This window comes from Aquarana catesbeiana, linkage group LG07 (genome assembly GCF_042186555.1).
Source record: "Aquarana catesbeiana isolate 2022-GZ linkage group LG07, ASM4218655v1, whole genome shotgun sequence".
NCBI lineage: Eukaryota > Metazoa > Chordata > Amphibia > Anura > Ranidae > Aquarana > Aquarana catesbeiana.
In genome coordinates, this window is record NC_133330.1 from 321753281 (window position 1) to 321777430 (window position 24150).

The 24150-nt window shown below is 42.2% G+C and overlaps 1 protein-coding gene across 5 annotated transcripts in view; it reads right to left on the bottom strand.

The window, feature by feature from the left end:
• Positions 1-24150, bottom strand: part of LRRC7 (leucine rich repeat containing 7) — a 508948-nt gene that overhangs the window by 120874 nt on the left and 363924 nt on the right. For all 5 annotated transcript variants that reach the window (XM_073593758.1, XM_073593756.1, XM_073593759.1 and 2 more), the window contains 2 exons: positions 2233-2362; positions 268-383 (listed from right to left, as the gene is read on the bottom strand). In XM_073593758.1, coding sequence (XP_073449859.1) covers positions 268-383; positions 2233-2362 — 246 coding nt within the window. The remainder of the gene's footprint in view (positions 1-267; positions 384-2232; positions 2363-24150) is intronic.

Below are 24150 nucleotides of genomic sequence, written 5' to 3' on the forward strand. Positions count from 1 at the left end.
AGAAGTAGCATGTAAGGAGCAAGGGAGCACTGTTAGTCAGAGACTGACAAAACCAGTGGGAGCCCCATTTCCCCATCACTCGTTATAATGTGACTCAAAGTGCAAAAGTCAAAGAAATATTTCTCAAATGCGATTATCTTCACCACCATGACTTCTGAAATCTCCCTGACCCTGCCCGGCTCTGTTCACCTGTTTAAGTTACCCTACTCACACGTTTTTGGATGTTTTAATATCTCTTAATTATATGTTTTTGTGTCCTTGCGATACCTGTTGTCACTTAAGTTTAACACTCTCAGCTTTGTCATCTGGCCAATCTCCTCAGGTAGAAACTCCAGCTTATTCGATCGCAGTGACATCACGGTGACGTTCTTGCAGTTTCCAATCTAATAATGAGAAAGAAAGAATATTTTTCAACAACATTATTCCAGATGAACCAAATAAGTCATCAGTAAATGCATTTATTTTGAATTTACAATGTTGCATTTTTTGAGAGCAGACTATAGAAATGCTTCTTTCTGCCTGCAGCAAGCTGATGACATCAGAGCATAGCCAAAGTCACTTATTTGCATTTCAAGGATGGCATTTTAATGATAAAAGGTAGGGTTTCTTTTTTTCATTAATCACGCTGTTGCTCTGTACTCTGTATTGTGACATTTCAGAAGTTTATTCATGCAAAAATATAGTTACTGAAAGGTCCACTTTAATTTTGTTTCGTATACATGATTGATCCACTCCTACCAGTTTTCAGCCCTATAACCACCATTTATTGTTCTATATAATCCAGGACATCCCTGGAGTTCTGAAGAATATACACAAAGTAAGCCCCCTTTTGCGAGAGATTATGAGAATAATATATATTGCATTTTGTTATTTATGTAGCTTGTTTAACCAATTAATGCCTTTTTCAAGAAAGAGAGCAAAAACAAATTGCTAATTCTTAAGGCTGTTGTTTGGGTGGAAAACAAAAATTGAAATAATTGTTCTGGTTTATTGTTTTGCCTTTCAACATCCCCCAACTCCATTCATCCCCAATTCATCAGGAAATGCTGCCTCCTAACTATTCTAGTGGCATTGTTTACCATTGAGGAGACTGGTCACCCCAGATGGCCTTCTGTTCAATGGATGACCTGTCTCCTCAATGTCCTTCCCCCCGACGTGAACTGCAGGGCAGGCCTATGTAATGTAGTCCTATGGACCACTCCTTTCTGTGCCGCTGGAGGACAATATCATACAGCCAAGTAAAGGTGGGCGATGACCTCATCTGAACTTCCAATTAGGTTTTTAACCCGACAGGCCCGAGGTAAGTAATAAAAAAAGGATTCTCATGGACTTAGCTTTAGTTGAAGGTTAGCCTAAAAATGTAGACTTGTCCGGAGATGGACTTTGAAAGCTAAGTGCAGTTTTAGTTGCCTTATCCTTTACCGCTTCCTTCTCCACATGGTTAAGTTTTAGTTCATGTTTTCCAGTAACCCCCTGGTTTAAGTGTTCTGGTTTATTGTTATGCCTTTCAACATCCCCAACTCCATTCATCCCCAATTCATCAGGAAATGCTGCCTCCTAACTATTCTAGTGGCATCGTTTACCATTGAGGAGACTGGTCACCCCAGATGGCCTACTGTTCAATGGATGACCAGTCTGCTCAATGTCCTTCCACCCAGCGTGAACTGCAGAGCAGGCCTATGAAATGTAATCCTATAGACCACTCCTTTCTGTGCCGCTGGAGGACAATATCATACAGCCAAGTAAAGGTGGGCGATGACCTCACCTGAACTTCCAAGAAGGTTTTTAACCCGACAGGCCCGAGGTAAGCAATAAAAAAAAGGTTCTCATGGACTTAGCTTTAGTTGAAGGTTAGCCTAAAAATGTAGACTTGTCCGGAGATGGACTTTGAAATGTAAGTGCAGTTTTAGTGCCCTTATCCTTTACCGCTTCCTTCTGCACATGGTTAAGTTTTAGTTCATGTTTTCCAGTAACCCCCTGGGAGATCTTCAATGCATGGTCTCTGCCTGGAACCCCACAGCCTTTCTCCCGAACTCTTTGAAACTCTGCACAGCCCCACCCGGGCCTTCACACTACGGACTCCATTCACTTCAAGGGAAATACCCAACTGCAGCCTGCCAGGCTTCTGAAGTTCCTACAAATATGAAATAGCACTTCTATGCACCCTTTATTAAATAAGGCTGCTTAACTGACCACTCCTGCCAATTACTTCCCCCGTAACCACCGACTCACCTCCCGTGGCAGCTCAGTAAGAAAGTTCTCATCCACGGCCAACGTACGGAGATTGTGCAGGTACCCAGTGGTGGGAGGCAGACTCTCCAGCTCATTACAACTGCAATCAAACTCTTCTAACAAAGATAAACTGAAATTTTAGAAGAAGATTTATTGAGCAAATACCAGGGCAATGATAACATCTACTTCAATATATTTTACCAGGCAGAACAGGACAGACGGGAAACAAATGCAAACACCAGCAGCAATTCATCTTCTCGCAGTCAGTGAATGAGAGGTGATGGTCAGTAAGACAATGAGGACTGAATCACAGCATTAGAAAAAAGTCAATAGTAGTTAGGAAACAACCAACCTACCAACTCGTGGCCATTCAGACTGCCAGCCTACAGGGAAAGAACATTTAAGGGCAAAACACTCTGCAGCCAAAGTATGGACTAGTAGAATTAAACCAATTTGTAATCATATTATTTAAACTTTTGCAGTGTTAATGCAGCCTGTGTCTTATTACAGCATCAGGATGGCCACAGCATGATTAAAGTGTGAGCCTGGCCAAAAAAAAACATATTTAGTACATCTCTTCAATTTTTTTTGGATTGTTGCCTGAAGAGTATTGTAACAATTATTAGTACATCACGAGTGCAAAGCACAGGTTTCTGCAGTCTGTTCCCCCAGCTCCAGGTCCATGGGGACCTACAGCTATTGGGCTGGTGGAAGAAAACACTAGAGTGCAAAGGTTGGGGTTAGTGCTCTATTGCGATCTACAAGACTCTGCCATTGTGGCAGATGGGACTTATAACCTTTCTATTCACAGATCCTGTAAATGGTTCTGTGAATGGAGGACGTGGCTGTGTGGGTGGGGCCACACACAGCTGTTCTGAATCCAAAATCAAGCAGAATCCTGCTGGTAGAAAAAACTCAGAGATTCAGGCAAGTGGGGGGTGGTTTACAGGTAGGGGTTTGGGGAACTTGACTATGTGTCATGTTATACCCTACATATGGGTGTAACATGAAACATGGTCCAAAAGGTGAACCAAGCCGAATAACCACACCAGAGGAATGGACTACCTCTAGCCAATTAGAGCAATAAAACATATGCACCTGTACAAATTATCATAATCTGGAAACAATTCAAAAGAATCGGATGTAGGTGTAAGTCAGTCCGAATGTATGCACCGGAAGACAAGCACTGACCATCAGGATCAAACAAGCTTTAAAAATATGTTTGGCATTTCCTGCATAACCTGATGGTGAGTGTACCAATCCATGGACAACTTACATAAGATGCAATTTCCAGTAAACCTTTACCTTAACCTTTTGAAATACACAGTTGAAATACATATGCATGATATATTTATCTGCCAAAGAACTTGTAGGTCTGTTCAGTAAGCCTGGTTATTCGGGTACTTTCACCAAACAGCACAAGCAGCTCCTGGACCTCCCTGTAGACTACACAGCAGCTCACCGATACAGCCTGGTCCAGGACCCACCCCCATCCTGTGATTGGAGCAGAGCACAGTGATGTCATCTCTAAGTACTCCTTTCCAGTAAGCTTGTTTGGTGTTTTACTGATATCAGTGTGGGAAAAAAAAAGCGTTTTGACTGGACTAGAATACTACCCATGGGGGTTATAATTATAGTATGTCTATATTTTATAGTATGGGTTTGGTGATTTTTCAGAATAACATATAAAAATCTGTTGTTTTAGGATTAAACATCATTCTTCTTGTGTGAACATTTCTTCAACAAATGGCATCTGAAAAACGTTTGTACATGCTGTCTTCCATGTTGCAATACAATCGGAAAACAGATACTATTGTATATTGGGCAAATGCAAGCGATTCAATGGGCCATGTACACATTTGTAGATGCTCCCTTTGTTTTAGACGAGTTCTGATCAAACACTGCACCCAAGGTACATCAATAAATGTCAACAATAGCTTGACATATTGGACCTATGGCATGTATGATACTACAGTGCCATCTACAGTTTGAGCTACAAAATGCTTCTCTCATAGAAACAGGTGTAGAAAGGAAGAGGTAAAGAGATACGCCTACATGGGAATGGCTACCCAAACGTTCTAAATCAAATGTCAGCAGCACATGCTGAAAGGGGGCTCCATAACAACAAGAAGAACTAAGAAGTCTGTGTCAGAGGGGATTTCACAGTGCCAGAGAAGGAACTCCACCTGGGGATGATGCTAAATCTACACCATGAGAGAGCTCGATTTTTACAATAACTTGAAAAGACTGGAGTCCTGGTTGCCTACAGAGACCGTGAAGCCGCTATAACCCAAGCTAAGTGACTATTTAGAGTATTCCTATAAGCATACAGACCAGTGTCAATGCCCATTTGCTAGGATGGTTAGGTAGAGTGTGCATGTGTGTTGTATGAATAGTTGTAATACTCTGTGGGGATGATTTACTAAAATTGGAGAGTGCAAAATCTGGTGCAGCTGTGCATGGGAGCCAATCAGCTTCTAACTTCAACTTGTTCAATTAAGCTTTGACACATAAAACCTGGAAGCCGATTGGTTTCTCTGCAGAGCTGAACCGGATTTTGCACTCTCCAGTTTTAGTAAATCAACCCCTGCATGTCTTGCAGGAGTTTCTGCTTCTTACATAAATTCCTTTTTTTAAACTAATTTTTAAATGGATCGAACTGTGTTTTTGTATCTTCCTGTAGTTTGGCTTTACAACCATCTTGTAACTAGTACTAATCTAATGCCGCGTACACACGACCGGACTTTACGGCATACTTGGTCCGGCAGACTGGAGTCCGTCGGACAATTCGATCGTGTGTGGGCTCCAGCGGACTTTTTTCCCCCAAAAGTTCGACGAACCTAGAAATGAAACATGTTTCAAATCTTTCCGACAGACTCGAGTCCGGTCGAAAAGTCCGCTCGTCTGTATGCTAGTCCGATGGACAAAAACAGACGCTAGGGCAGCTATTGGCTACTGGATATGAACTTCCTTGTTTTAGTCCGGTCGTACGTCATCACGTACGAATCCGTCGGACTTTGGTTGATTGTGTGTAGGCAAGTCCGTTCATTCGTAAAGTCCGTCGTAAAGTCCGTCAAAAAGTCCGCCGGGCAAAGTCTGCCGTAAAGTCCGCTCATGTTTACGCGGCATAAGGACTGTCCAATGATGGCTAATGAATGCCTTGGCACATCTAGGGGACTAGATCGACAAATAGCCAAAGAGGGCATTAAAAGAATCAGAATGGAGCTCCATCGACGGAAATCTCCAACCTCCATAAAATGAAATGATTTATTCATTTCTCACTATCTATGCACAGCAGTATAAGTGCAATAAACTTGACACGAGTAGGCGTTCCGAAGCCAGCGCTATCTTAGAGGAAGGAGGTGTCATTGGCTCGTCTGGGATCCAAACTCATAGAAATTCTCCTCATAAACAGAGTATTCGTGAAGATTACTTATACTCTGTCAGACTGTACTGCGTCTGCCAGCATTCCAAATGAACAGTGAATATCACGAGGTAAATCGAAGTACGCTTCACTGAGTAACCTGCTGAGCTATTAATATGTCACTGTACACCCACATCTTCAGATTTATGAGACTGTGCCATGATGGAAGAAAAAAAAGAGGGCCTGTAAGGAACACGACCATGGATTTATTACATACGTACATGTCTTCATTAATGACATTTCCACAGTATGTCTCGCCATCGCTCATTCACAGATGCTGTTTAATAAGGGGATTAAAAGGAAATGATAGCAATTTAATGAGGCTGTGGCCTATTTTTGTTTCTTTTGGAGGGTCTTGTTTACTATGTTTTATTACCACGGTATAGACATCCCTTGTCACAATACTGATGGATACTAGATATAGATATCCTGTAGAAATAGAGTGGTCCATCGAGTCTTCCTCAATTTAAAAAAAAAAAAAAAAATTATATATATATATATATATATATATTTTTTTTTTTAATTGAGGAAGACTCATATATATATGTATATGTATATATATATATATATATATATATATATATATATAGAGAGAGAGAGAGAGAGAGAGAGAGAGTGCTGTGAAAAAGTATTTGCCCCCTTCCTGTTTTTTTATTTTTTTGCAAATTTGTCACACTTAAATGATTCAGATCATCAAACAAATTTTAATATTACACAAAGATAACCCGAATAAATCCAAGATGCAGTTTTTAAATTATTATTTCATTTATTAAGGGAAAAAAGCTGTTTAAACCTGCCTGGCCCTATGTGAAAAAGTAATTGCCCCCTCCCATGCTGAATCATGAATGAACTGTGATTAACCACAATTTTTTGGAAAGCTGAGTTAAATTTCACTTGCCACACCCAGGCCTGATTACTGTCAGATCTATTGAATCAAGAAATCACTTAAATAGAAGCTGTCTGACAAAGTGAAGCACGCTAACAGATCACAAAAAGCCACACATCATGCTACAATCTAAAAAAATTCAAGAACAGATTAGAAACAAAAGTAGTGGACATGTATCGGTCTAGGAAGGGTTTCAAAGCCATTTCTAAGGCCTTGGAACTCCAGTGAACCACGGGGAGAGCCATTATCTACAAATGGTGATAACTTGGAACAGTGGTGAACCTTCCCAGGAGTGGCTGGCCTACAAAAATTACTCCAAAAGCATGACGATGATTCATCCAGGAGGTCATAAAGGAAACCAGAACAACATCTAAAGAACTGCAGGCCTCACTTGCCTCAGGTAAGATCAGTGTTCATGATTCAACAATAAGAAAGAGACTTGGTAAAAATGGCATCCATGGGAGAGTTCCAAGGCCAAAGCCACCGCTGACCAAAAAAAACACAAAGGCTCATCTCACATTTACCAAAAAACATCTTGATTATCCCCAAGACTTTTAGGCAAATAGTCTGTGAACTGATGAGATAAGAATTTACATTTTTGGAAGGTGTGCGTCCCGTTACATCTGGCATAAAATGAATACAGCATTTCATAACAAGAACATCATACCAACAGTCACACATGGTGGTGGTAGTGTGATGGTCTGGGGCTGCTTTGCAGCTTTAGGACCTGGACGACTCACCATAATTGATGGAACCATGAATTCTGAGCTCTACCAGAAAATTCTAAAGGAGAATGTCCCGCCATCAGTTTGTGACCTCGAGCTCAAGTGCACTTGGGTTATGCAGCATAACAATGATCCGAAACACAACACCAAGTCCACCCCAAATGGTTCAAACAAAGCAAAATTTAGGTTTTGGAGTGGCCTAGTCAAAGCCTAGACTTAAATCCAATTGAGATGCTGTATCATGACCTTACACAGGCCGTTCATGCTAGGAAAACCCTCCAATGTGGCTGAATTAAAACAATTCTGCAAACAAGAGTGGGCCAAAATTATTCCACAGCAATGTGAAAAACTCATTGCCAGTTATCACAAACACTTGATTGCAGTTGTTGCCACCAAGGGTGGCACAACCAGTTATTAGGTTTAGGGGGCAATTACTTTTTCACATAAAGCCAGGCAGGTTTCGACAGCTTTTTTGCCTTAATAAATGAAACCATCATTGAAAAACTGCATTTTGTATTTACTCGGGTTATATTTGTGTAGTAATAAAATTTATTTAATGATCTGAGTTATTTAAGTGTGACAAATATGCAAAAACAAAATCAGATTTCAATTTTTCACAGCATTTTATATATTTACATACATACACTGTGTAAATACATATATACAGTATCTCACAAAAGTGAGTACACCCCTCACATTTTTGTAAATATTTTATTAAATCTTTTCATGTGACAACACTGAAGAAATGACACTTTGCTACAATGTAAAGTACTGAGTGTACAGCTTGTATAACAGTGTAAATTTGCTGTCCCCTCAAAATAACTCAACACACAGCCATTAATGTCTAAACCGCTGGCAACAAAAGTGAGTACACCCCTAAGTGAAAATATCCAAATTGGGCCCAATCAGCCATTTTCTCTCTCCGGTGTCATGTGACTCGTTAGTGTTACAAGGTCTCAGGTGTGAATGGGGAGCAGGTGTGTTAAATTTGGTGTTATCGCTCTCACTCTCTCATACTGGTCACTGGAATTTCAACATGGCACCTCAAAGCAAAGAACTCTCTGAGGATCTGAAAAAAAGAATCGTTGCTCTACTTAAAGATGGCCTAGGCCAGGGATATGCAATTAGTGGACTTCCAGCTGTTGCAGAACTACAAGTCCCATGAGGCATAGCAAGACTCTGAGAGCCACATGCATGACACCCAGAGGCAGAGGAATGATGGGACTTGTAGTTTTGCAACAGCTGGAGGTCCGCTAATTGCATATCCCTGAAACTGAGCTGCAGCACAGTGGCCAAGACCATACAGAGGTTTAACAGGGCAGATTCCACTAGGAACAGGCCTCGTCATGGTCGACCAAAGAAGTACAAGGAGTGCATGTGCTCAGCGTCATATCCAGAGGTTGTCTTTCGGAAATAGACATATGAGTGCTGCCAGCATTGCTGCAGAGGTTGAAGAGGTGAGGGGTCAGCCTGTCAGTGCTCAGACCATACGCCGCACACTGCATCAAATTAGTCTGCATGGCTGTCAAATCAGAAGGAAGCCTCTTCTAAAGATGATGAACAAAAAAGCCCACAAACAGTTTGCTGAAGACAAGCAGACTAAGGACATGGATTACTGGAACCATGTCCTATGGTCTGATGAGACCAAGATAAACTTATGTGGTTCAGATGGTGTCAAGCGTGTGTGGCGGCAACCAGGTGAGGAGTACAAAGACAAGTGTGTCTTGTCTACAGTCAAGCATGGTGGTGGGAGTGTCATGGTCTGGGGCTGTATGAGTGCTGCCGGTGTCTTGCCGAGAAAGTTCCCTCGGCGGATAAGGTCCCCCCTGCGCTTGCGCAGTACGAATGACCAGGAGCCGCCGAAAATAGCCGAAGATGAAAATCTTCAATCAGCTGTACACGGCGCCTGCGCCCTAGGTCCAGGCTGAAGCCCCACCATCCAAGTGGACCTAGAGGGGGAATAAAAAAGTGCCGAGCGAAGCGAGGCCGTGCCCGAAGCGTGGCGAGGGGCCCTCTTACTGGCGCTGTGTACAGCTGATTTCTTCTGTATTTCGCTTCGGCTATTTCCGCCGGCTCCTACTGCGCAGGCGCTGCACCTGCGCAGTAGATGGGGGTCCTTATCCACCGAGAGGAACTTTCTCGGCAGAACACCGGCACTGGGGAGCTACAGTTCATTGAGGGAACCATGAATGCCAACATGTACTGTGACATACTGAAGCAGAGCATGATCCCCTCCCTTCGGAGACTGGGCCACAGGGCAGTATTCCAACATGACAACGACCCCAAACACACCTCCAAGACGACCACTGCTTTGCTAAAGAAGCTGAGGGGGGGGGGGGGGGTGTTCGGCCCATTTCTAACCCTCACAGTTCTGATATTTTCTATGGTGGATAACAAAATGCAACAAGCATGCAAGGAAATATAAACCCATGCTTGAGAAGTTTAAATCATAAACAAAATATACAAATAAAGTAAATATATAGAAAAACATTGCACATTTTGTTAAAAAATCAATATGGATAGAAGAAGAATACTCTGCAAACAAAAAAAAAAAGTCTTTCCAATCTACGTCTAGATTTGTATCTTCCCAAAATAACCCAATAGTTGGTAGTAATGGGCCAGCTATGGGAAGATCGCCATGAGCCGACAATGACTCATTAACACCAGAAAAACAGAATTCTGCCCACACAGAGTACTAATGGTTTGCAGAACACCTGAGGCCGCTGACACTGCCAGAAATGACAGCCAAAAAAAAATGAAAGTGTATGTAAAGCCAACACTTTTTTTTTTCAGTTTGGATAGAGTAGAGTAGGGATGGTTGACACTGACAGACAGCTAAATACACAGATGAAATTCATATATGGAAGCTATTTTACCTGCCAGTGGGTTTGTATTTCTATCCATCCAGTTCTGAGATTTACACAGCTCTGCCACACAGCACAGTCCTGTCTGGCATTGGAGGAGACCTCATTTTTCTCTGCTGCAGTTCAGTAAACAGTACAGTGAAAGACGGAAGCTGTCACATGATTAAAACCTTGCTGGCGCTCCAGGGATGCTCCTGACCTCAGTGGCCTAATATGGCCCCGTGGCCAAAGTTCAGTGGTACTGAACTCTGCTTTTGGACTTGTACCCATAGGGAAGCTTCTAATAAGGCTTACCTGTGGATACATTGAATATCTCCTAAATGTACACCATTTAGGAGGTATTCACATCGACTATATCTGATTATGTCACTGTGCATGCGCAGTGCATTCAGGACACAGTGAGTGTGCCATCAGTGCAAAGAGTGCAGTGCTGCAAAGGTGACACATGCATGGGAGTGATGTCATCGCAGCCCAGCCATTCTACAGGACGGCCGCTCTGTGCAGAATCACATATCTATACACACGTGATTCTGCACTTCCGGGTTTTGGGTGGGAGCTCCCGCTAGACATGTGCAATTTGTTTCGTTCCAAATTCGTTTAACGAGTTTCGACAAATTCGTTAATTTGGAAATATCCTAATTAGCGAATACCTGTTTAACAAGTTTTTCTGAAAATGTGAATATTCGAAAATTCGTAAATTTGAATAATTGAAAATTCGTAAATTCAAACATTCGAAAATTCTTAAATTCGAATATTCGGAAATTCAAAATTCGAAAATCCTAAAAACCGAAATTTCGGAAATTCAGAAATCCGAAAATTGGAAAATAAGAACGAAAATTCAAAAGAACGAAAATCCGAAAATAAGAACGAAAATCCAAAATTTCAAAAATCTGAAAGAATAACTAATAATAACTTTACTATTACTAACTAGTAAATGATAGGTATTGGAATTTCCTTTCAAATTTGGCTGAATACAAATACGAATTTGTCCGAAGTTACGAATTATCCGAAATAACGAATGCCGCATCTAAACGAATGAAACGTAACAAATTAATAATAATAAATAATAATAATAAAAAAAATGTACGGTATTATTATTATAATAATTCATTCTGTTCCATTTTTTTAGATGCGACATTCGTTATTTCGGATAATTGGTAACTTCAGATAAATTCGTATTTGTTACGTTCACTAACAGTCAAATTTGAAAGGAAATTCCAATAACTATAATTTAATAGTTAGTTATTATTAGTTAGTTAGTGATTTCGAATTTTCAGATTTTCGTTCTTTAGAATTTTTGGATCTTATTTCTTATTTTCGGATTTTTTAACTTTTGGATTTTCTAATTTACAGATTTTCTAATTTATACATTTTTGAATTTACGAATTTTGATCATAAGGAATAACCCTAAAAACAAAAAAAAACCCCCAAAAAACAATGAAAACGAACACATTTTTCGGCAGTGCACATGTCTAGTGAGCGCCACCGGCGATTCGCTCCCGCTGTGATTTTGCACAGTGGGAACTGTTTAGTGGGTCCCGCGGACCTGATGTCTGCCGGGACCCGACAATCGCTTGGTACTCTGACAGAATGACAGTCTGCCTATGTAAACAAGGCAGACTGTCATTCTGTGAGTACACTGATCCATGTCTTCACATAGTAAAAGCACCTCCCCCACAGTTAGTAAGCACTCCCTAGGCACACAGTTAACCCTTTGATCACCCCTGATGTTAACCCCTTCCCAGCCAGTGTCATTAGTACAGTGACAGTGCATATTTTTAGCACTGATCACTGTTTAAAGTAGGGTACACACTATAAGAAAATCGGGTACGTGATCGTCTACTTTTCCTCGTTTCACAGCAAATCGGAACCGATGAATGAAAATTTAAATGAAAATTCTCGTACGACAAAGGCTTTTTTTTTGTTGCCGTTTATCATTTCTGATTATGCGCAGTCTTTCTTTTCTGATTTTTCCTGTATGAAAACGGTACACATTAAACAAAAATCGCTCGTTCTGTTCCCGTACGAGAAAAATTTTGGAGATTGTCCCTTTGAGAATTTTCGTACGAAAATTCAGAATCGCCTGTCGAAAGTTGTGCACACACTATACGGAAATTGTACGTAAATTCTTTGGACGAAAATGTTCGCCTGATTGTCTTATAGTGTGTACGAGCCTTAAGTGTCACTGGTCCCCAAAAAAGTGTCAGTTAGTGTCTGATTTGTCCTCCGCAATATCGCAGTCCCGCTATAATTCACTGATCGCCATCATTACTAGTAAAAAAAAAATATATATATCCCATAGTTTGTAGATGCTATAACTTTTGCGCAAACCAATCAATATACACTTATTGGGATTTTTTTTTACCAAAAATATGTAGCAGAATACATATTGGTCTAAATTGATGAAGAAATTAGATTTAAAAAAAATGTATTGGATATGTATTAAAGCAGAAGGAAAAAAATATAGATTTTTTTTTTTTCAAAATTGTTGGTCATTCTTTGTTTCTAATGCAAAAAATAAAAACCGCAGAGGTGATCAAATACCACCAAAAGAAAGCTCTATTTGTGGGAAAAAAAAGCACATAAATTTTATTTCGGTACATCGCTGCAGGACCGTGCAACTGTCCGTTAAAGCAACGCAATGCCGTATCACAAAAAATGGCCTGGTCAGGAAGGGGGGTGAAAACCTTCCAGAGCTGAAGTGGTTAATATACCACTTATTGATAATAAAAGAGCAAATATTATACTCACAATCTAATATATGTACATGACCATCAATAAAACACCAAGTAACAGAAACGCCAGGAACCACTGTACACACTTTCCACCATGGACAGGAGACACGTAGGCCTAAAGACGCCAGAAACAGGGCCGGTGCAATCATAAGGGCCAATTAGGCAGCTGCCTTAGGGTGCCAGAATAGGGGGGGCGGTTTTTAACATGCTGCAGACATGTGCTTTTAACAAGCTCTCGGCTTTCAATGTGGAAGTGAAACAAGCAGCTGTGAAGCTGATCACTTCCACAAGCACCCCGGTGTGCTTCCCCCCCATGTAATAAAAATATTCAGTGGTGTTGCGCTAATCCTGGACACCCTTATTAGGAGCCTTAGGGTGATAGTAAGTGACTATAAAGTAATAAAACAGCAAAGAGGTGTTGGCAATAGCCATACAAAATCACACTCATAAATAAACAATAGCAGTGCTAAAGACAAATAAATGTGAAAATAAATAAACTACAAATTCACTCATCATAAATAGTGCCATAAATCATTAGTCCATAACTGTAATCATGTGCAAAAAAAAAAAAAAAAATAAAAGTGTAAACAATCATCACATCATAACACAGAGTCTGTGTGACTCAAATTAAGTGGCACAGGGAATAGCACATAAAGTGACAAGGTGCAAGATGAAGAGAATACAACAATAAATAAATGTAAACCAGTGCAAAGTTCAGGGATAATCCGGAACTATAGCAGGCAATGATAATAAAAAATGTGACTTGGATAATTGAGCATGCACCAGATGTGACAAAAAAAGTTCTTTATAAATAATAGTGGTAGCGTCCTGGCATGCAACAGTCGCTCCGTGGTGCTTGACGTAAATCACACGGTGCTCAACTTCGTGTAAGACCACTCATGTAAAAGATGGCCCCTTACCTTAAGGTAATAGGGCAAGCACATCTAACCAAGATCTTTACAGGGGTCCTCCTTGAAATAGTGGAGCAAGTACATATGACCAAGAATCTTATGGGGGGTCCTCCTAGGATGCAGAGACCTATCCTCGCGGTCCTAGTTTCAGGGGGGTGGTTCCCTCGATAATGCAGGGGAATAAAAAACACGGGGAGCCCCAATAGTGTAATACTATTTAAACCAGTAGCTTTATTAGGTAAAACAAGGGTACTCACATAAAAACAAACAATCTTGTTCCTATCTCCGACGAGCGGCGGGCTCGTAGCACTATCACAGCATGTAAAGCCTGTCCCGTCCTTACGCGTGACGTCACACCACGTGACTTCATCAGAGGATAAGTACAGGCTAGAATCTTGTCTTTAAATAGTCTTATAATGGGCGCTAATGAGCGGCCATTTTCCCGGAGTCCTATAGTTAACATTACAGCGGCCATTTTCCTGGGGATCGTACGGCGCGGCCATGTTTGGGTGTACTGTGCGCCCGCCCATACTATATATCAGCTGATCTAAGCGGCCAATTAGGTGGGACATGCCTTCTCTCCACTCCCGTACTGTCAGCAAGGAAGGATAGAGTGACTGGTGCTCGATCCATCTCTGTCAGGAGGAGTTTTATGTGACAGATGTATGGAGAGGGAGGTAGCAGACTGCAGGGACATCATTAGTATAATAAAAAGGTCACAATAGACTACTAAAACTAATTTCTAAAAGAACTTAAAAACCTACTAAAAACAGGCATTGTTTGCCATTATAAAAGGGAAGATTATAACTCATTAAAAGGTATACAACCCATATCTACATAGAGAACGAAAAATAGAAGGGACAAGCGCTCAATGCTGTCATAGGTAAAATATAACACAAGGTAATAAGGTAAATATCAGTCACATGAATTTGTTCATTTTAGAACCATAAAGGATAAATAGATAAAATCATAGATCATAGATCAAATATAATAAATCAATTTAACACAATAGGAGCAATAAGCAATGGGCTGATAAGGCAAAAACGTACTGATAAATAAATCCCAAAATAATGGGACTACATTGAGATACAGGAGAGGGGAACTTAATTAGTAGGGGAATCCTCGCGTAATATCCGAATATGCCCTAACTGAAAGATTTAAAATTCTAGGAAAATCCTAGCATAGTATCTAAATATGCCCTGACTGAGAGTTTTAGAATCGCATGAGAATAGTAGTGCTAATCCGATGTGGTAAAATTAAAAATCACTAAGGAAACAATTGAGGTCGAATTCAATATTTAGGCCACGAGGCGAGAACGTATCAAGGGTAAAAATCCATTTGGATTCAAGTTTACTCAAAGTTCTCACCTTGTGGCCCCCCCCGCCAGTGTTTGATATACGGTGTAATACCCCAGAACTTAAGGTGGGTGGGATCCCTATTATGGTGCATCAAAAAATGTTTGGAAACGCTGTGTTTATCATAGCCGTTTATGATGTTTTTAACATGTTCTTTGATGCGGACCCTCAGCGGTCTTTTTGTACGGCCAACGTATTGGAGACCACAACTACATTCGAGGGCGTATACCGCTCCTTCGGTGTTGCAACAAATAAAGTCCTTTACCTTGTAGGTATCTCCAGTGCTCGTGGAGGTAAAATTGAATACTTTTTCATTTGGGCGTTTAGTCCTTAGACACGCAAAACATCTTTTACACGGAAAAAAAACGTTACCGGTAAAAAATGAAAAAGGTTTCTTCGGTGGGTCAACAACATTTTTAACTACTAGATCTCTGATTGTGGGTGCCCTCTTGTACACAAATTTTGGATATTTCGAGAGAATCTCTCTGCCATGTTCACTGGGCTCCGCTGTCTCACCTGTGGGCCCAGTGCAGTCATGGCGGGTGTCGGTAGGAAGGGCGGCGGGAGGGCAATGGCTCGTGGGCAGGAAATGGCGTGTATGACTAAGACCCTGGATGTCTCATAAAGAGATCTTGTCATCTATATGCTATCAAATAGGGGTTATTGGTCCCCTAAAAAGGGAGAAAGGCTGGTGCCATGGAAGTCGGCTAAAACATTGTTTTATTATAGCATGTGAACAACAGTCAAAAAACAACGCACTTCGGCCATCAGGCCTTAATCATGGCTCAGCCCCATGATTAAGGCCTGATGGCTGAAACGCGTTGAATCATGGCTCAGCCATGATTAAGGCCTGATGGCTGAAACGCATTGAATCATGGCTTATCCATGATTAAGGCCTGATGGCCAAAATGCGTTGAATCATGGCTAAGCCTTGATTAAGGCCTGATGGCTGAAACGTGTTGAATCATGGCTCAGTCATGATTAAGGCCTGATGGCTGAAACGTGTTGAATCATGGCTCAGTCATGATTAAGGCCTGATGGCCGAAATGTATTGAATCATGGCTCAGCCTTAAGGCCTGATGGCTGAAATGCGTTGAATCATGGCTCAGCCTTGATTAAGGCCTGATTGATGAAACACTTTGACTCATGGCTCAGACATGATTAAGGCCTGATAGCTGAAATGTGTTACATCATGGCTCAGCAAAATCTTCTGCCTTTGTTGTTTTAATTTTGGATAGTAAAATATTTTTTTTTCTGTCAGTAAATACCTTATACAGCCCACTTCCTGTTTCTTGTCTGGTAAAAAGCCTCGGCTTATGACATCATGAACAGTTCTCTCTATCACTCTCATGAGAGTTTGCCAGGAAGGGAGAAGGGATGAGTCATAAGACCACATAGGTCTAAAAGGCTAACACGTTTCGAATGGTGTCCGTCTCCTCTGGTGCGCCCTCTTTGTGTTTGCCTTACTATGATCTTGTTGGAGACCTGGTTATTATTATTATATTTTATTTTCTATGGCGTTTACTACTGCTTTAATCGGTAATCTTAAATGTCACATTCCCTGCAGAAGCTTATATCCCAACAAAAAGGCTTGTAAGATAAATAAAATAAAATAAAAAATAATCCCAGATTTAAATATATTCACACTTTATCCAGCATGTAGCAACCACAATCAATAAGTCAGTAAGATCAATGCAGAATCTATATTAATACTGACACACGGGTATAATAAACTCATAAACAGCAATAAAAAAGAAATATATGGAAATAGTATATCTGTGCAAAATGTATATTAACATTCAGATTTTCAATATGAATTTACAGTAAATCAATTCCCCAACTTTACATAAACAACCCAATAAGAGGCGGTTTAAGTCGGACTGACAGCGCCGAACGTATCCAGCCTGTATACAGAATCATCCGCTGGTTATTGTGAGTTTCCGTGGCGGGCTGTGTGGCGGGGGGGGGGGAGGGGGGGGGGCATAATGTGAGCGCCGTTCTTTTCTATTTTACAATGTATCAAAACACAAACTGCTCTGGGTATCTTCAAGAAGCTTTGATTGTTCCGTAGGTCCGTCTCTTTGTGCGCGGCTTTTATCTCCCGTGTGCGGTCGGTAGGTTCGGGAACTGTACCTCTGATGCCATCAGCAGAGAGAACATTATTGCAACAGTGTTAAGCTGAAATATCCCCCCCCCCCCCCCGCAGAAATAAAAGGAAAGCACATCAAATGATGGAAAAGGAAAATGGACAGAGGACAAAAGGGGCCACTCCATTAATGCTGCGCTCCAGGCAAACAGCTAAACACGCAGATGAAATACATATATTGGAGCTGTTTTACCTGCCAAAGAATTTATATTTCTCTCCATCCAGTCCTGAGATTTACGCAGCTCTGCCACACAGCACAGCCAGGGCAGGAGACCTGATTTTTCTTTTCATTAGCTAAGTAACACTTCTGCCGCGTACACACGATCGGACTTCCCGACAGCAAAATCCATGGATTTTTTTCCGACGGATGTTGGCTCAAACTTCTCTTGCGTACACACAGTCGCACAAATGTTGTCGGAAATTCCGAACGTCAGGAACGCGGTGACGTACAACACGTACAACGGGCCGAGAAAAATGAAGTTCAATAGCCAGTGTGGCTCTTCTGCTTGATTCCGAGCATGCGTGGAACTTTGTGCGTTGGAATTGTGTACACACGCTCGGAATTTACGACAATGGATTTTGTTGTCGGAAAATTTGAGATCCAGATCTCAAATTTTGTGTGACGGAAATTCCAATGGAAAAAGTCCGATGGACTCGGTCGCAATTTTCGACAACAAGCTCCCGTCGAACATTTTCCGTCGGAAAATCCGACCGTGTGTACGGGGCATTACAGTGCCTTGAAAAAGTTATTCATGCCCCTTGAAATACCGAAAACTTTGAAAAAAAAAAAAATGTTTTCATAGTTTGTTATAAAATTTTGCAAACAGGTAATTTTTCTCCTTCACTGATGTTTGCTGATTAGGCTGCACTGATGGGCACTGATAGGCTGAACTGACAGGCACTGATAGGCACTGATAAGGCAGCACTGATAAGGCAGCACTGGTGGGCACTGATAGGTGGCATTGATAGGTGGCACTGATGGTCGGCACTGATGGGCAGGGCCGGTGCTACCACTAGGCAAACTAAGCAGCCGCCTAGGGCGCACTTCTGCCTAGGGCGCCTGGCCACTGGTGTTCCTACTCTCTTCTCTCTGCAGCAAGCAACTAAGTCTCAGCACCAGCAGGCAGCCGCCGCTGTTCGCACATAGTGTCAGAGGTGCAGTGGAGGACTGTGTCTATGTCCCGACTCCCGAATAAATCGAAGCAAGCAAACATTCATTGATGGGCACTGGTAGGCTGCATTGATGGGCGCTGGTGAGGCTGCATTGATGGGCGCTGGTGAGGCTGCATTGATGGGTGCTGGTGAGGCTGCTTTTCATGGGCGCTGGTGAGGCTGCTTTTCATGGGTGCTGGTGAGGCTGCATTGATGAGCGTTGGTGAGGCTGCATTGATGAGCGTTGGTGAGGCTGCATTTGATGGGCGCTGGCGGGCTGCCTTTGATGGGCACTTAATTAAAAGGTGGGGTATACATGGGCAGGGCAAAGGGGGTGAAGTCAGGGGTGGAGCAAGGGGGGGTGGAAAAATGAGGTTTCGCCTAGGGTGTCAAAAATCCTTGCACCAGCCCTGCTGATGGGCGGCACTTAAGGGCACTGATAGGTGGCACTGAATGGCACTAACAGGTGGCAATGATAGGTAGCACTGATAGGCACTGGTAGGTGACACTGATAGGCAGCACTGATGATGAGGCACTGATGTGCACTGATTGGCAGCACTGATCAGCACTGATAGGTGGCACTGGTGAGCATTGATAGGTGGCACTGATGGGCACTGGTAGGTGGCCTTGTTGGGCACTGATAGGCAGCACTGATATGCACTGGTAGGTGACACTGGTGGGCACTGACAGGTGGCACTGGTGGGCACAGGTGGCAGCAGTGGCTCTCCATCTTTGGGACCGATGCCCCTCTGAGAGAAGCCGGTGATCTGCTGTCAGCGTGAGGAAAAAAATAAACGATTACCAGCTCTGTTTACATCATGTGATCAGCTGTCATTGGCTGACGTGGTAAGGGGACGGGATTGGCCCCTTACTCCGACCTGTGATCAGCCAAGTCTCGTGGACTCACTGATTACAGAGCGAGCTGCGCGCCCTGGCAGCTCATGCACAGGAGGACGTACATGGATGCCCTGCAAGCAATTTAGGCCTGCGCTGTAGCTGTCTTTCGGCTATAGCGCGGGCAGGAAGAGGTTAAAGTGCGTCAGAGCTGAAAGCTGAAAATTGGCCTGGGCAGGAAGGGGGTGAAAGTGTCCGGTACTGAAGTGGTTAAAGTCTTCACAAAGACTATTTGAAGCTGGCTGATAGCTTTGCAAATACTTTATAATAGCTTGCTGTATGCATTGCTCAGCAATCTTCAAGCCTGTGTATTCAAGCCTTATTTCCAGGAATATTAGACCCCAACACATAGCTCCCAACTGTCCCTGATTTCGAGGGACTGTCCCTGATTTGGAGTAATGTCCCTCTGTCCCTCTTTCCCCCTCATTTGTCCCTCATTTTGGTCTGATCTATAGAGTTGTATATAAAAATCACTTTTTTTCTTTCAAAAAGTATTTCCCAGTACTAAACCTTTCATCCAATTTCCAAATTGCTGCATTTGTATATTTCAAAAGCCAATATAGAGGAATAGTAGTGGTAAAAAAAAGCCCTTCTGGATTTAATTAACATTTTTTTTGGTTAATTCTCCTTTAAAGGGGGTGTGGCAGGAGGCGTGTCCTCTGCCTACATACATTTGCTGGTAGGTGTCCCTCATTCCTATCTCACAATGTTGGGCGGTGTGCTAATATAGCCACATAACACAGAAGGGGCAGAGAACCATGAGAGCTTTACAAATCATTAGTCAGGTATTTAGCTGTTTGTCTGGTTGATCATTTGCTCACATACAGTACACTCACTCCAGCAACAAAGATAAATACATAAGAACATTCTGTTGTTAAAGTGTATGAAAAGCCCAAACTCTTCTTTCTAAGTTTTGGATAGAATGTGGAAGGGATGGAACCCTTTTTTCAGGTTTTTATTACTGCCTGTGTCTCTGATGTACAAAATCACGCCACACTCCAGACACAAAAACTTTTATTGAAATACATTCCTTAGTAGGCACAAAGGATATAACTTCATTTTGTGTGCCCCAAATGCCTTTACAACCCCAGGTATTACCTTGTAAAGTAATAGTGACATCATCCCTGTGCTGTACATAGCCTGTGCAGAGAGCAGAGTTGTGGGAGGAGCCTGGAAACTCCACCTACTTCAGAAAACTACAGGAGGGGGGCGGAGACAAGACCAGCCACCCTGCACAAGGAAAGAGAGCAGCAGTGAGTGGTGGGAGGGACCCAGCAGGCTCCACCCATTACTGGTTCACTGCAGAAATCTGCAGGAGGGGGCGGAGACAAGACCAGTCACCCTGCACAAGGAAAGAGAGCAGCAGTGAGTGGTGGGAGGGACCCAGCAGGCTCTACCCACTACAGGCTGCCTGCAGAAAACTACAAGAGGGGGCGGAGACAAGACCAGTCAACCTGCACAAGGAGAGAGAGTAGCAGTGACCGGTCTTTATTACAGGAAGCTCCTGCACAGAGGGAGAGTCTCACAATGGAGTACTGCACAGATCTGGAAGAAATACACAAAGAGCACCAACAATACGCATGATGAATGTATTTAGACAATATTTGCTTATCCCGGAGTACAGCTGTAACTTCCACTATTGATCTTGTTGACCTTTAACACTGGTTCATAAAGTGATGGGAAGTCCCCTAATGGGAAAAGCTTTTGTGGTGACAGCTGTCTGAAAAGGGATCTCCGCTGAAACGGGGGATAAAGGGAAAGCTCCCCAATAAGACACAGAAGGCACCTCCCAGTCTGCAATGTACTGCATGTGGGCTGCCCATGCAGGCAAAGCAACGTACCCATACGTCGCTGCCTGCTTCTGGGTTCAGGGCACGCCCCCCCCCCACAACACCCGCTGTGATTGTTGATTGAGATATGTTTTTTATCTCTGCAAAGCAGGGATAAGAAACAAAGAGATTCGTTAGTAAAAGCAGCACATATTACACACATTACACATTGTTAAAAGGGAACTTTACCCATAACAACTTGATAAAGAATAATGTTCTTTAGCAAGGAACATACATTCCACATTAATAGTTATGCTAACAAATGTTTCTTCTTGCTGGAGGCTGCCATTTTGCTAAGGCCCAGAGCCCCTGAACAGCAGTAAATCATAAAGCGGAACTGAACCCATTGATTTAACGGTTTCAAAAAACAGTTACATTCCTGGAATGCTGGGCTTGATAACTATTGGTCCTCAACCAAACTGTCAAACCATCAAATGGATGGTGTCACACATGATCACATGTACAGCACCATGGCAGTTCCAGATCAAACAGAAGCAGCTTCCTTGGCTGTAAAGAATTGGAGGGTTTAAAGGGGTTGTAAATCCTCAAAGTTTTTCACCTTAATGCATAGAAACCTTCTGTAGCGTGCTTCACTTTGTCAGACAGCTTCTATTTATGTGATTTCTTGATTCAACAGGTCTGGCAGTAATCAGGCCTGGGTGTGGCAAATGAAATTTAACTCAGCTTTCCAAAAAATTGTGGTTAATCACAGTTCATTCATGATTCAGCATGGGAGGGGGCAATTACTTTTTCACATAGGGCCAGGCAGGTTTGAACCGCTTTTTTCCCTTAATAAATGAAATAATAATTTAAAAACTGCATCTTGGATTTATTCGGGTTATCTTTGTGTAATATTAAAATTTGTTTGATGATCTGAATCATTTAAGGCCCCTTTCACACTGGGGCGGTTTGCAGGCGTTATTACGCTAAAAATAGCGCCTGCAAACTGACCTAAAACTGCCGCTGCTGTTTCTCCAGTGTGAAAGCCCCGAGGGCTTTCACACTGAAGCGGTGCGCTGGCAGGAGAGAAAAAAAAAACTCCTGCAAACAGCATCTTTGGAGCGGTGAAGGAGCCGTGTATTCACCGCTCCTTCACCGCTCCTGCCCATTGAAATCAATGGGGCAGCGCGGCTATACCGCGGCTGTAGCGGCATTATGCGAGCGGTTTTAACCCTTTTTCGGCCGCCAGTGGGGGTTAAAACCGCACCGCTAGCGGCCGAATACCGCTGCAAAAACTACGGTAAAGCGGCGCTAAAAATAGCGCCATTTTACCGCCAACGCCCCCACCGCCCCAGTGTAAAAGGGGCCTAAGGCTCCATTCACACTAGCGCGTTTTTTGATGCATTTTGCAGAAATGCATGGGAATTTTTTAACATGGGTTCCTATGGAACATGTTCACATCAATGCCTTTTTGTACCTCTGCATTTTTGGAAAGGGTCAGGGACTTTTTTTCATGCAAAATGCAGCGTTTTGCATGTAATAGAATTCAATGGACCAGCATCAAAAACGCAAGTGCAGCGTTTTTGATGCGTTTTTGTCGTTTTTTTTGTTTTTTTTAATTTTTTTTTTAGACTGTATACAGTCTAAAAAAAACAGTAAAAAAAAAAAAAAAAAAAACGCAAAACGCGGCAAAAACGCTGTAAAACGCTACAAAAACGCTGCTCAAAAACATGGCAAGCATCACAAAAAAAACTCCAAAAACGCTCATAAGCAACATGCATAGATGTGAATTGAGCCTAAATGTGTGAGAAATATGCAAAAAAAAAAAAATCAGGAAGGGGCAAATACTTTTTTTACAGCACTGGTGAAATTTCATGAATCGGGTTTACTTCCACTTTAGGGCTGTCAGCAGATCGGCCTCTACAAACTCAACAGTGTCTAAAAGTGCCTAAAAATGGAGAGCAACTGAGCATGTGCAGAGCAGAGTGAAACAGTGTACTACTACATTTTAACCTCCCTGGCGGTATGATTATGTCAGATTTTTGATGCTGAAATCGGTACATTTTTTTGCATGGAAATTTGGTGTTTTATATTGTAGGAATGTAATTCCTATAATTTGTAGGAATAACTCACTTAATCACTAGCCAACCAGCCGCTGCAGTTATACTGCGGCAGGTTGGCTCGGCTGCGCAAATTGCCGTAGCTGTGCGGCGCTCCTTTAAGATGTGACAGCAGGTGCGTGTCCCCTGAGCCGATGCACATGTCCGGCGGGCACGATGACCGCTGGGCACCCGTGAATGCTCGTGACAGAGCGAGAACCAGGATCTGTGTGTTTAAACACACAAATCCTGGTTGTCTCAGGGGAGAAGAGACAGATCGTGTGTTCATATTAAGTATGAACACCGATCTCTCTTCTCCTCCCCTAGTCAGTCCCATCCCCCCACAGTTAGAACACACCTAGGGAACACAGTTAACCCCTTGAGCGCCCCCTAGTGTTAACCCCTTCACTGCCAATGACATTTATACAGTAATCAATCGCTATTTTAAGGTCTGATCACTGTATAAATGTCAATGGTCCCAAAATAGTGTCAAAAGTGTCCGATCTGACCGCTGCAATATCGCAGTCCTGATAAAACTCGCTGATCGCCGCCATTACTAGTAAAAATAAATAAATAAAAATGACATAAATCTATCCCCTATTTTGTAGACACTATAACTTTTGCACAAACCAATCAATATACGCTTTTGCGATTTTTTTTTTTTACCAAAAATGTGTAGAAGAATATCGGCCTAAACCGAGGAAAAAATGTGCTTTTTAAAAAAAAAATTGGGGATATTTATTATAGCAAAAACGACAAAATATTGTGTTTTTTTTTTTTTCAAAACTGTCGCTCTTTTTTTGTTTATAGCACAAAAAATAAAAACCACAGAGGTGATCAAATACCACCAAAAGAAAGCTCTATTTTTTTGGGGAAAAAAAAGGACATAAATTTTGTTTGGGTACAGCGTCGCACGCCTGCGATGCAGTGCCGTATTGCAAAAAATGGCCTGTTCAGG